Source organism: Oncorhynchus keta, chromosome 25 (assembly GCF_023373465.1).
Source record: "Oncorhynchus keta strain PuntledgeMale-10-30-2019 chromosome 25, Oket_V2, whole genome shotgun sequence".
Lineage (NCBI taxonomy): Eukaryota > Metazoa > Chordata > Actinopteri > Salmoniformes > Salmonidae > Oncorhynchus > Oncorhynchus keta.
Genome location: NC_068445.1, coordinates 45,358,448 through 45,370,389, shown reverse-complemented (window position 1 = coordinate 45,370,389; position 11,942 = coordinate 45,358,448). Strand labels below are relative to the sequence as shown.

General features: G+C 44.8%; 1 protein-coding gene across 1 annotated transcript in view; it reads left to right on the top strand.

The window, feature by feature from the left end:
* Positions 1 to 309: 309 nt before the first annotated feature.
* ndufs4 (NADH:ubiquinone oxidoreductase subunit S4) overlaps positions 310 to 11,942 on the top strand; it is a 40,479-nt gene continuing 28,846 nt past the window's right edge. The window contains exons 1-2 of the mRNA XM_052479731.1: positions 310 to 472; positions 10,861 to 10,939. Coding sequence (XP_052335691.1) covers positions 390 to 472; positions 10,861 to 10,939 — 162 coding nt within the window. The 5' untranslated portion in view covers positions 310 to 389. The remainder of the gene's footprint in view (positions 473 to 10,860; positions 10,940 to 11,942) is intronic.

Genomic DNA, 11,942 nt, shown 5'->3' with positions numbered 1-11,942 from the left:
GGTGGCAGAGACGATGGCAGGAAAGTAGTAAGGCCAGCAGGTAGTCTCATGGTTAGAGCATTGGGCCAGTAACCAAAAGGATGCTAGGTTGCTGTCCCTGAACTAGGCACTTTTAGTGGCACTGTTCCTAGGTCGTTAATGTAAATAAGAATTTGTTCTTAACTGACTGACTGACTGACTGGCCTGGTTAAATAAAATGTTAAAAAAACAAAACAATATAGTGGTATAGAAATATCTCGACCGGCCCCACTCTCCAGAACAATAGGTGGCGCTGTATGCACCTGTCTGTTGGTTGCGATTCTTAGAAGAAGAAGAAGCCCATCAAGCAGCTCTTTTTGTTTAGTTTTGAACCTTCCCGTACTCCGTACATATTAGCTGTTGACAGAATCATGGCGTCCTCAATGTCACTTCTAGGTTTGGGACGGTGTTCCCTGCTAAATACAGCCACTAAAGTAATCCTGAATCCTGTCAGGTAATGATGTTTTTATTTTGCTACATTGCTATAGTCATATTTCTGTCGCACAACGAGTTTCTAACCTCCTATTCGTCATAACATGCCATTGTCAGCTAGTTTATGCCTGTGTCATTGGTTTACTTTAGCTAGCTATTTAGCTTAGCACATGACAACAACACAAAAGTTACGTTTCACGATGTGTTCTTGGGATATTTCTAGGTGATAATGAGTATGGATGGTTGTACTGGTTTTTGTGAAAGGCAGTGTAAGTAAGTCATAGCTAGTTTAAGGAGTTAATCGCTAGTGTTAACGTTAGCTAGCTGCGTGTGTCCTTTAAATGTGTTAACTAGCTAGTTAGCAGCAAAGACAGTACAGTATGAAGATGGGCAGAAATTGCTTCAACTATAAAAAAATATAAAAAAAATCCGCGATCATGCTTGTATGCGATGTCATGTCGTCGGCTGGCTAAATTCATACGCAGAATAAGGTAGGTCTCACACCGAGCTGTGCAGTCCGTCAAAAATCAATGTCACTCGTTACATATCAATGCCGCGTTCAGAAACAACTGAACTCGGAAATCTTCAACTTCTTACTTCAATGGGTTCTCGACAATTGGGAACTCAAAATAAAAACGAGTTCCGACTGGGAAAAAATTGCTTTGAATGGTTATCCAAGTCGGGAACTCGGGCCTCTTTATATATAGAGCTCCTACTTTATTTTTTTTTTTTTACCGGAAGTAATTACTTTACCTCTTTATTTTTCAGACTTCCCACTTGTCTTGAAAGCACCAAAATTAGTTTGACGAAAATGAAAACCTGTCAGTTTGTAACTTTTCACAAGAGCTGCGTTCGAATACCCATAATAACATACTGTATGCTACATACTTTCTACTATTAGTTCATTTTAGTATAGAGTAAATGAGCGGTATTCTTTCAGTTGACTGTCCTTAGCACTTTGCCTGTCCACTGGAAGTGGATGCTGTTGCTATGCAACCGCCTGTTAGCATAGCAAATTAATATCTAGACATTTTGACTTTGTGTGGGTTTGTCAATTCAATCTGGATTGCCAGAGTGCGTTCTGGGTGTTTGTAAATTGTCAAGCTAACTTACTATCTACTTCCAGACACAAATGAGGGATCATCTCACTCTGACCATTTTACTCTGACCACCTCTATGTCCACCTCTTGAACATCAGACTCTGAGGCCTCATCTTCACTGTCACTTTCCAACCTAGTTGAGGATGGCTAGTTGTCAGGCTCAAAAAGCCTCAAATTTATGAGACACGGTAGCGATGACACCATAGGCCTTGTTGATCTCTGCACCAGACAGGATGCTCTTGCCAGCAGACTTGGGGTCCAACATGTATGCTGTGTTTGGGCTTCAGGCAGAAGTCTTCACGCTTTTTGATGTATTTCAGAACTGCAGTTTCCTCTGCTTGGAGCAACAGTGAAGTGGGCAGGGCAGTACAGAGTTATTATCTTACATCTGCAAGCAGAGTCTGAACATCAGACTGGATGGCATTGTCTCCCTCAATCCGTCCACTGGCTACTGCTATAGGTTTCAGGCTGCTTACCACTCTCTCCCAAAATACATCATCCTGGAGGATCCTCTTGATGTTGCTGTCCATATCGGCAGACTGAGATATGGCCATGTCTTGGAGACTCCTTCCCCTCCAGGAGACTATTAAACATGATAACAACATCCCTCCAACAGGTGTTGCTGGGCAGATTTAATGTGGTGATCTTATTCTTCTCACTTTCTCTGGTGAGGTAGATTGCTGCTATAACTTGATGACCCTTCACATACCTAACCATTTCCTTGGCTCTCTTGTAGAGTTGGGGAAATGTTTTCAGTGCCATGATGTCCTTGAGGAGCAGATTCAATGCATGAGCAGTACAGCCAATGGGTGTGATGTGAGGGTAGGACTCCTCCCACTTTAAAACCAAGCAGCCTTCATGTTCACAGCATTGTCTGTCACCAGTGCAAATACCTTCTATGGTCCAAGGTCATTGATGACTGCCTTCAGCTCATTTGCAATGTAGAGACCGGTGTGTCTGTTGTCCTTTGTCTGTGCTCTTGTAGAATACTGGTTGAGGGGTGGAGATGATGTAGTTAATTATTCCTTGCCCACGAACATTCAACCACCCATCAGAGATGATTGCAATACAGTCTGCTTTCTCTATGATTTGCTTGACCTTCACTTGAACTCTGTTGAACTCTGCATCCAGCAAATGAGTAGATAAAGCATGTCTGGTTGGATGGGTGTATGCTGGGTGAAGAACATTCATAAATCTCTTCCAATACACATTGCCTGTGAGCATCAGAGGTGAACCAGTTCCATATACAGCTCGAGCAGTAAGACATTCATCAGTATTTCTCTGACTATGTTCCTCCATTGAGACAAGAACTTGATTCCAGGAGGACCATGAGCTGTTGAGGGAACTTTATGCACTTGGCCAGATGATTCTGCATCTTTGTTGTATTCTTCACATATGATTTGGTACATTATTTGCAAATGTACACAGCTTTTCCTTCTACATTAGCTGCAGTGACATGTCTCCACACATCAGATAGTGCCTGTGGCATTTTCCTGTAAATATTAGTACAAAATGAGTTAAAAAAAAAAAAAACTAAAAAAAAATACCATTCCATGTACAGATAAATAGTTAAGATAAGATGTCTGATTCATAATTTTCACCTTGAATAGATGTAGACGTTTGTCAGAGGTTGCTTGTTGTAAGTCTGTTAGGACATCTACTTTGTGCGTGACACATACTTTTTCCAACAATAGTTTACACATTGTTTTTCACTTATAACTCACTATTACAATTCCAGTGGGTCAGAAGTTTACATACACATTGTTTTTCACTTATAACTCACTATTACAATTCCAGTGGGTCAGAAGTTTACATACACTAAGTTGACTGTGCCTTTTAAACGGCTTGGGAAATTCCAGAAAAGTGTCATGGCTTTAGAAGCTTCTGATAGGCTAATTGACATCATTTGAGTCAATTGGAGGGGTACCTGTGGATGTATGTCAAGGCCTACCTTCAAACGCAGTGCCGCTTAGCTTGATATCATGGGAAAATCAAAAGAAATCAGCCAAGACCTCAGAATTTTTTTTGTAGACCTCCACAAGCCTGGTTCATCCATTAAAGATAAAAAAAATAAAATTACTTTTATTTATGTAACTAGGCAAGTCAGTTAAGAACAAATTCTTATTTTCAATGACTGCCTAGGAACAGTGGGTTAACTGCCTGTTCAGGGGCAGAACAACAGATTTGTACCTTGTCAGCTCGGGGGTTTGAACTTGCAACCTTCCGGTTACTAGTCCAATGCTTTAACCACTAGGCTACCCTGCCGCCCCAAATACCTGAAGGTACCACGTTCATCTGTACAAATAAGAGTACGCAACTATAAACACCATGTGATCACGCAGCCTCCATACTGCTCAGGAAGGAGACGCGTTCTGTCTCCTGGAGATGAATGTACTTTGGTGCGAAAAGTGCAAATCAATCCCAGAACAACAGCAAAGGACCTTGTGAAGATGCTGGAGGAAACAAGTATCTTTATCCACAGTAAAACGAGTCCTCAATCAACATTACCTGAAATACTGCTCAGCAAGGAAGAAGCCACTGTTCCAAAATCACCATTAAAAAAGCCAGACTACGGTTTGCAACTGCACATGGGGACACAGATAGTACTTTTTGGAGAAATGTGCTCTGGTCTGATGAAACGAAAAGGGAACTGTTTGGCCATAATGACCATCATTATGTTTGGAGGAAAAAGGGTGAGGCTTGCAAGCTGAAGATCCATTTGCAAGCTGAAGACCAACCGTGAAGCACCCGGGTGGCAGCATCATGTTGTGGGGGTGCTTTGCTGCAGGAGGGACTGGTCCACTTCACAAAATCGATGGCATCATGAGGAAGGAAAATTATGTGGATATATTGAAGCAACATCTCAAGACAAGTTACATCTTGATTGAAAATGGGTCTTCCAAATGGACAATGACCCCAAGCATACTTCCAAAGTTGTGGCAAAATGGCTTAAGGACAACAAATTCAAGGTATTGGAGTGGCCATCACAAAGCCCTGACCTCAATCCTTTTGAAAATGTGTGGACAGAACTGAAAAGGCGTATGCGAGCAAGGAGGCCTACAAACCTGACTCAGTTACACCAGCTCTGTCAGGAGGAATGGGCCAAAATTCACCTAATTTATTGTGGGAAGCTTGTGGAAGGCTACCCGAAATGTTTGACCCAAGTTAAACAATTTAAAAGGCAATGCTACCAAATACTAATTGAGTGTATGTAAACTTCTGACCCACTGTGAATGTGATGAAAGAAATAAAAGCTGAAATAAATCATTCTCTCTACTATTATTCTGACATTTCACATTCTTAATATAAAGTGGTGATCCTACCTGACCTAAGGACAGGGAATTGTGAAACTGAGTTTAAATGTATTTGGCTAATTTACATTCACCGGCCATATTCAACTGGTGTTGAGCGCTCATAAATTCATTAGTTATTCTGCTCTCTGGCACACTCAGATGAGAGTGCCCTGAAATCGGTGTAGATAGCCAGAGCGAAATTACGAATGCATTACGACTATGCCGCTAAGCTAAGAATGACTTGAATAATCGATTCAATACACGTTTTGTGTCGTTAGATAGCATATAGTTAATATACTGGCAAGTTCGATGTATCAGTAGCCAACTAACGTTAGGTAGCTAGCTAACATACCGGTACATACTGCTGTTATGATATGCGATTCGTAAGGACAGCGTAGCTAACAAATTGTCAGCCAACATAAGTTACACGTTATCTGAAAAGTCATTACTTTATTACATTGCTCAACATTTTAACATTTGTCATAATTAGTTAAAGCAACGATTTTGTATCAGACAAAATCTGAACATTTAGTGCAGCCATGCCCATTTTCGGGAAGAATTGCATTATGGGCCCTAAAAGCACAGAAATAGTGTCCACTGCTTGTATTCTACATATTCCATTTCTGTCACAAATAGTATGTTAGTGTTGTTAGTATTCAAACACACCTAAGGACTTTCACGTGGTTGGAGTAATAACATGTTGAAGTTCGAATCCCCACATATAACAGAACATACAGTAGAACATACTGGGGCGGCAGGGTAGCCTAGTGGTTAGAGCGTTGGACTAGTAACCGGAAGGTTGCAAGTTCAAACCCCTGAGCTGACAAGGTACAAATCTGTCAATTCTGCAGCAATGCAGACAGACCAGGGAGAATTGAGCATGAGATGGAGTGACTACAGTAAATCCTGTCTAACCATTGGCCCTGGATAATATGCTGACATCACACAAGCAGACTGCCATAGTGAAGGAGGAGGTTTACCCAGTGAAGGAGGAGGAGGAGGTTTACCCAGTGAAGGAGGAGGAGGAGGTTTACCCAGTGAAGGAGGAGGAGGAGGTTTACCCAGTGAAGGAGGAGGAGGAGGAGGAGGAGGTTTACCCAGTGAAGGAGGAGGAGGAGGTTTACCCAGTGAAGGAGGAGGAGGAGGTTTACCCAGTGAAGGAGGAGGAGGTTTACCCAGTGCGTCAACTATACTATTATGAGTGCAGCTTACTTCTCTGTGCTCTGGAGAGATCACAGGTAGTGGGTCAGAAGGCTTTAGAAGTCATTGGACCAGTCACTCTCTGTAGCACCTGGAGAGAGATGGATAGAGGTATGGAGTGTGCTTGAAAGAGAGCTCTCACCTACCACTGGCTCAGGGTCTCCTGGCTAACCCTCTAATTGGTCTCCACTGGCTCAGGGTCTCCTGGCTAACCCTCTAATTGGTCTCCACTGGCTCAGGGCCTCCTGCCTAACCCTCTAATTGGTGTCCACTGGCCCAGGGCCTCCTGTCTAATCCTCTAATTGGTCTCCACTGGCTCAGGGCCTCCTGCCTAACCCTCTAATTGGTCTCCACTGGCCCAGGGCCTCCTGTCTAACCTTCTAATTGGTCTCTCTGACAGGAATTTACTCCAGGAGTAGAATGTTGTATGGGTTCTAGGGCTTCTCCACTTCTTATTATTAACTCTTGAAATTTGTATAATTTTTATGTATGTATGTAGGCAGGTCAGATGACGTCAAATTCTTATTTACAATGACCGCCAAACCCAGACGACACTGGGCCAAACCCAGACGACACTGGGCCAAACCCAGACGACACTGGGCCAAACCCAGACGACACTGGGCCAAACCCAGACGACACTGGGCCAAACCCAGACGACACTGGGCCAAACCCAGACGACACTGGGCCAAACCCAGACGACACTGGGCCGCCCTAAAGGACTCTCAATCACGTCCGGTTGTGATACAGCTTGGATAATGGGAAGGAAACATGACGTAGTGGCACGGAGTGGTCCATGTTCCTGCTGATAGCACGGAGTGGTCCATGTTCCTGCTGATAGCACGGAGTGGTCCATGTTCCTGCTGATAGCACGGAGTGGTCCATGTTCCTGCTGATAGCACGGAGTGGTCCATGTTCCTGCTGATAGCACGGAGTGGTCCATGTTCCTGCTGATAGCACGGAGTGGTCCATGTTCCTGCTGATAGCACGGAGTGGTCCATGTTCCTGCTGATAGCACGCTGATGGCACGGAGTGGTCCATGTTCCTGCTGATAGCACGGAGTGGTCCATGTTCCTGCTGTAGCACGGAGTGGTCCATGTTCCTGCTGATAGCACGGAGTGGTCCATGTTCCTGCTGACAGCACGGAGTGGTCCATGTTCCTGCTGACAGCACGGAGTGGTCCATGTTCCTGCTGACAGCACGGAGTGGTCCATGTTCCTGCTGATAGCACGGAGTGGTCCATGTTCCTGCTGATAGCACGGAGTGGTCCATGTTCCTGCTGATAGCACGGAGTGGTCCATGTTCCTGCTGACAGTCCACTGATAGCACGGAGTGGTCCATGTTCCTGCTGACAGCACGGAGTGGTCCATGTTCCTGCTGATAGCACGGAGTGGTCCATGTTCCTGCTGATAGCACGGAGTGGTCCATGTTCCTGCTGACAGCACGGAGTGGTCCATGTTCCTGCTGATAGCACGGGTGGTCCATGTTCCTGCTGATAGCACGGAGTGGTCCATGTTCCTGCTGACAGCACGGAGTGGTCCATGTTCCTGCTGAGCACGGAGTGGTCCATGTTCCTGCTGATAGCACGGAGTGGTCCATGTTCCTGCTGATAGCACGGAGTGGTCCATGTTCCTGCTGATAGCACGGAGTGGTCCATGTTCCTGCTGATAGCACGGAGTGGTCCATGTTCCTGCTGATAGCACGGAGTGGTCCATGTTCCTGCTGATAGCACGGAGTGGTCCATGTTCCTGCTGATAGCACGGAGTGGTCCATGTTCCTGCTGATAGCACGGAGTGGTCCATGTTCCTGCTGATAGCACGGAGTGGTCCATGTTCCTGCTGATAGCACGGAGTGGTCCATGTTCCTGCTGATAGCACGGAGTGGTCCATGTTCCTGCTGATAGCACGGAGTGGTCCATGTTCCTGCTGATAGCTCGGAGTGGTCCATGTTCCTGCTGATAGCACGGAGTGGTCCATGTTCCTGCTGATAGCACGGAGTGCTTCATGTTCCTGCTGACAGCACGGAGTGCTTCATGTTCCTGCTGATAGCGATCCTCGACCTGGATGCGTGATTCATGCCGGTAAATGACGTCAGAGCTGTCGTCACTAGTTACCACAGCCACAAAGTTTTACATCCCGGCCTATTTCTACATTTTCTCTACTTTAAAATCTGATTTAAAAAAACCTTAAGCCTAACCTGTTACTGAACCTTTTAATTTAAGAACAAAAACATATATTTCTTTCATTATTTTTTTCGATTTGGCCAATTTTGACTTTGGCTGTGGTAACAACAGTGCTGATAACTTATTTTTTTTTATTTTTTTATTTTTTTTAAATAAATATGCACAACATTTTGTGATAAAGGTTATGACATAATGACATGGTATCCATCTACATTTTTACAGCTAAAAAAAGTGACTAATCAGATTCGCACATGTGGACGACTAATTATTGTATGGGGGGGGGGTGTAAAGTGAATTATGGCCGTTAACAATTTTTTATTTTTTTATTTCACCTTTATTTAACCAGGTATGCTAGTTGAGAACAAGTTCTCATTTGCAACTGCGACCTGGCCAAGATAAAGCATAACAGTGTGAACAGACAACACAGAGTTACACATGGAGTAAACAATTAACAAGTCAATAATACAGTAGAAAAAAAGAGTCTATATACATTGTGTGCAAAAGACATGAGGAGGTTGGCGAATAATTATACATTTTTCAGATTAACACTGGAGTGATAAATGATCAGATGGTCATGTACAGGTAGAGATATTGGTGTGCAAAAGAGCAGAAAATAAAATAAATAAAAAAATGGGGATGAGGTAGGTAAAAATGGGTGGGCTAGCTAAAGCTTTTGCTAAGTTAACTTGATTGTGTTATAGTCTCACTCGTCTCTGCCATCTCCTTGGAGCGCAGTGCTGTGACATCTGGATCTCTGTGCTGTCCTATTCCGTCCCAGGTTGTGTAGGTCGTCAACCATCAGGTCCGGCCATTTGACTTTCCTCTTGAGACTGGTCAGTTAGAGAGGGGAGGGGGAGGTGTGACTCCAGAGATGTGCTTTCCACCTGCCTACTGTCATAATGAGTTTATCTAGTTATTAATGTGCATGTAAACATACTCAAATGTTTCCCGTTTCACCCTACATATGAAAAGGGTGATTCACGTCTAGCCTTGCCATGGAAACGTACCTGTAAAACATTTATGGTAGGCCTATTCTCTATTCTTTTCTAAATTCAAAGAACCCGTAGTGTGATTATCCATGTCTGATTGGTCATCTGCAGCCTATAGCCAGTACATCTGATTAGTCATACGTAGCCTATAGCCTGTACATCTGATTGGTCATCTGTAGCCTATTGCCTGTACATCTGATTGGTCATCTGTAGCCTATTGCCTGTACATCTGATTGGTCATCTGTAGCCTATTGCCTGTACATCTGATTGGTCATCTGTAGCCTATTGCCTGTACATCTGATTGGTCATCTGTAGCCTATTGCCTGTACATCTGATTGGTCATCTGTAGCCTATTGCCTGTACATCTGATTGGTCATCTGCAGCCTATAGCCAGTACATCTGATTAGTCATACGTAGCCTATAGCCTGTACATCTGATTAGTCGTCCGTAGCCTACAGCCTGTACATCTGATTAGTCATACGTAGCCTATAGCCTGTACATCTGATTAGTCGTCCGTAGCCTACAGCCTGTACATCTGATTGGTCGTCCGTAGCCTATAGCCTGTACATCTGATTGGTCGTCCGTAGCCTATAGCCTGTACATCTGATTGGTCGTCTGTAGCCTTTACATCTGATTGGTCATCCGTAGCCTGTACGTTGGCCCCTGGATTTTGGGAGCGTTCCCTGCCAATTCAGCTGGGTCTTATTCACTAGGAAGTAAACGGGCTGAAAGGGCAAGGGCCCTACCTGACTTTGTCCAATAAACTTTTTTTTCTTCCGTAAACAAAACATTTTTGCTACAGTGTGCACCAATGAATATGACCCGTTAAATAGTCTTATTTAACCAGGCTATCAACGGGCTGGTCTTCCATGGACTAACACAGACGGGCAATCTACCTCCCTGGCCTGCTCCAGTCCCTGGCTGGCCACTGGGCTGTTTTTGTGACAAGCTAATAGCCAGTAGGCCACGTTGTTCACTTCTCACAGAACCGCCCCAGTTTTTGCCCCACTGACTCAGTCGCCATGGTTTGACCAGGACATTGTTGGCTGGCTAGGCTTCCTGGTTGTTTCATGACAAGCCAGCATGTTCACTACTCCACACAGAGCCATCCCAGTCCTTCCTTAGGCACTCGGTGGCGGTGAGCCGGGGACAGTTGGACGGTGAGCCGACATAAAGTGTGTTCTGTCGTCAACTCATCAGCAGACCTGGTTTCAAAGGTTATTTGACATTGTTCAGATACTTTTGCTGGGCTTGATTGATGGTGCGATGGAACCAATTGAATAATTTGACCAGCCCAGACTCCTCCCATTTTGGCATTCCAGGCAGGCTTGGAGCAAATGCTGTGTTTTGAAATATGTCAAATATGGGTTGAACCCAGCAGGTCCGTCTGGTTAACAGGCAAGCAGGAGCCAGAAACTCACCAGACAGAACTAATGGGGAAGGAAAATAATCCCCCCCCCCCCGTCTGTCTCCTTTCACTGTTTCCTTCCTCCCCTCCTTTCTTCTCCTCCGCTGAGTCCTCCAAGACAGTTAATTGTCATGGAAGTTCCTCACTTGTTTGCGTTGTGTGTGTGTGTGTGTGTGTGTGTGTGTGTGTGTGTGATTATTTGTCATGAACAGTCTTCTAACTTCCTGCGTTGCCGTTGCAGGTCGGTGAGCCTGTCGGGATGTAGGCTGGCAGAGAAAGCAGGACAAGAGACGCAACTGATCACCGTGGACGAGAAGCTGGTGAGTAATAGGCTACACACACACACACACACACACACACACTTACTTCCTGCTCAACGTGTCTGTCACATGACAGTATCTCTCGTATCTGGTGTGACGGCGTCCAACTCTGCTCTCACGGTGTCCCCCACCATGTGTCACGCCATCCTCGTCTCACGAAATCAGTTGTGTTAGCCTTGTTCCACACATGAATGGAACAGACAAGTTGTTTTATAAATATAATTGTAAATGTCATCCAACAGATTAGAAATATCATCCCCCCCAGAAGGTTGTCTCCCCCCAACACATTAGATCATACAGAGCTCTCAAGTCAAAGGCTAATTTCATGTTTCCAGAAAGCCAAGGTCGTCACAGTCGTCCTTCTCATCCGTTGTGTAACATAAACAGCGATAAGCCTCAGGCTTTGAACACACTGTACCAAGGCTGGCTGTGTTCTTATAAGAACATTTTTATTTAACACTGTAGGTGAAGTAATGGGGAGATAAGATGGGAAGCTGGTGTAAGTGGATGGATGTTGTGGTCGTTGTGTTCTTCCCAGACCCTGAGCTGGCCACCCTGGCACAGACAGAGAAAGCCTTTGACCGGCTCAAGGCCCGGCTACATCCAAATGATACCTTGTTCCCAATGGGCCGCCTGGTCAAATGTAGTGGCATTCTATAAGGACTTGGGTCCCATTTAGAGAAGCGGCCTCTCCGTCTGTCTGTCTCTCTCCTCAGTCCTCACAGCAGGAGACGGTGAAGAGAAAAGGGGACCAAAGAATGAACGGGGGACTCATTCAGCCACTTGCATTCATTCTCACGCGGATGACGGTGCTTCAGCATTGTGGGCCACAGAGATTTTTCACTGTGGTGGAGAGAGAAGCTTAAAGGGGCAATCCGCAAATAAAAATGTCCCCCAACAGTTTCACATTTTAAAAAGCGGGAGAGATGAGGCTGGAGAAATGTAACCGCTCTCAAATTCATAGAGCTGTGGATGCAAGGACTGACCATCCATGATATCAACA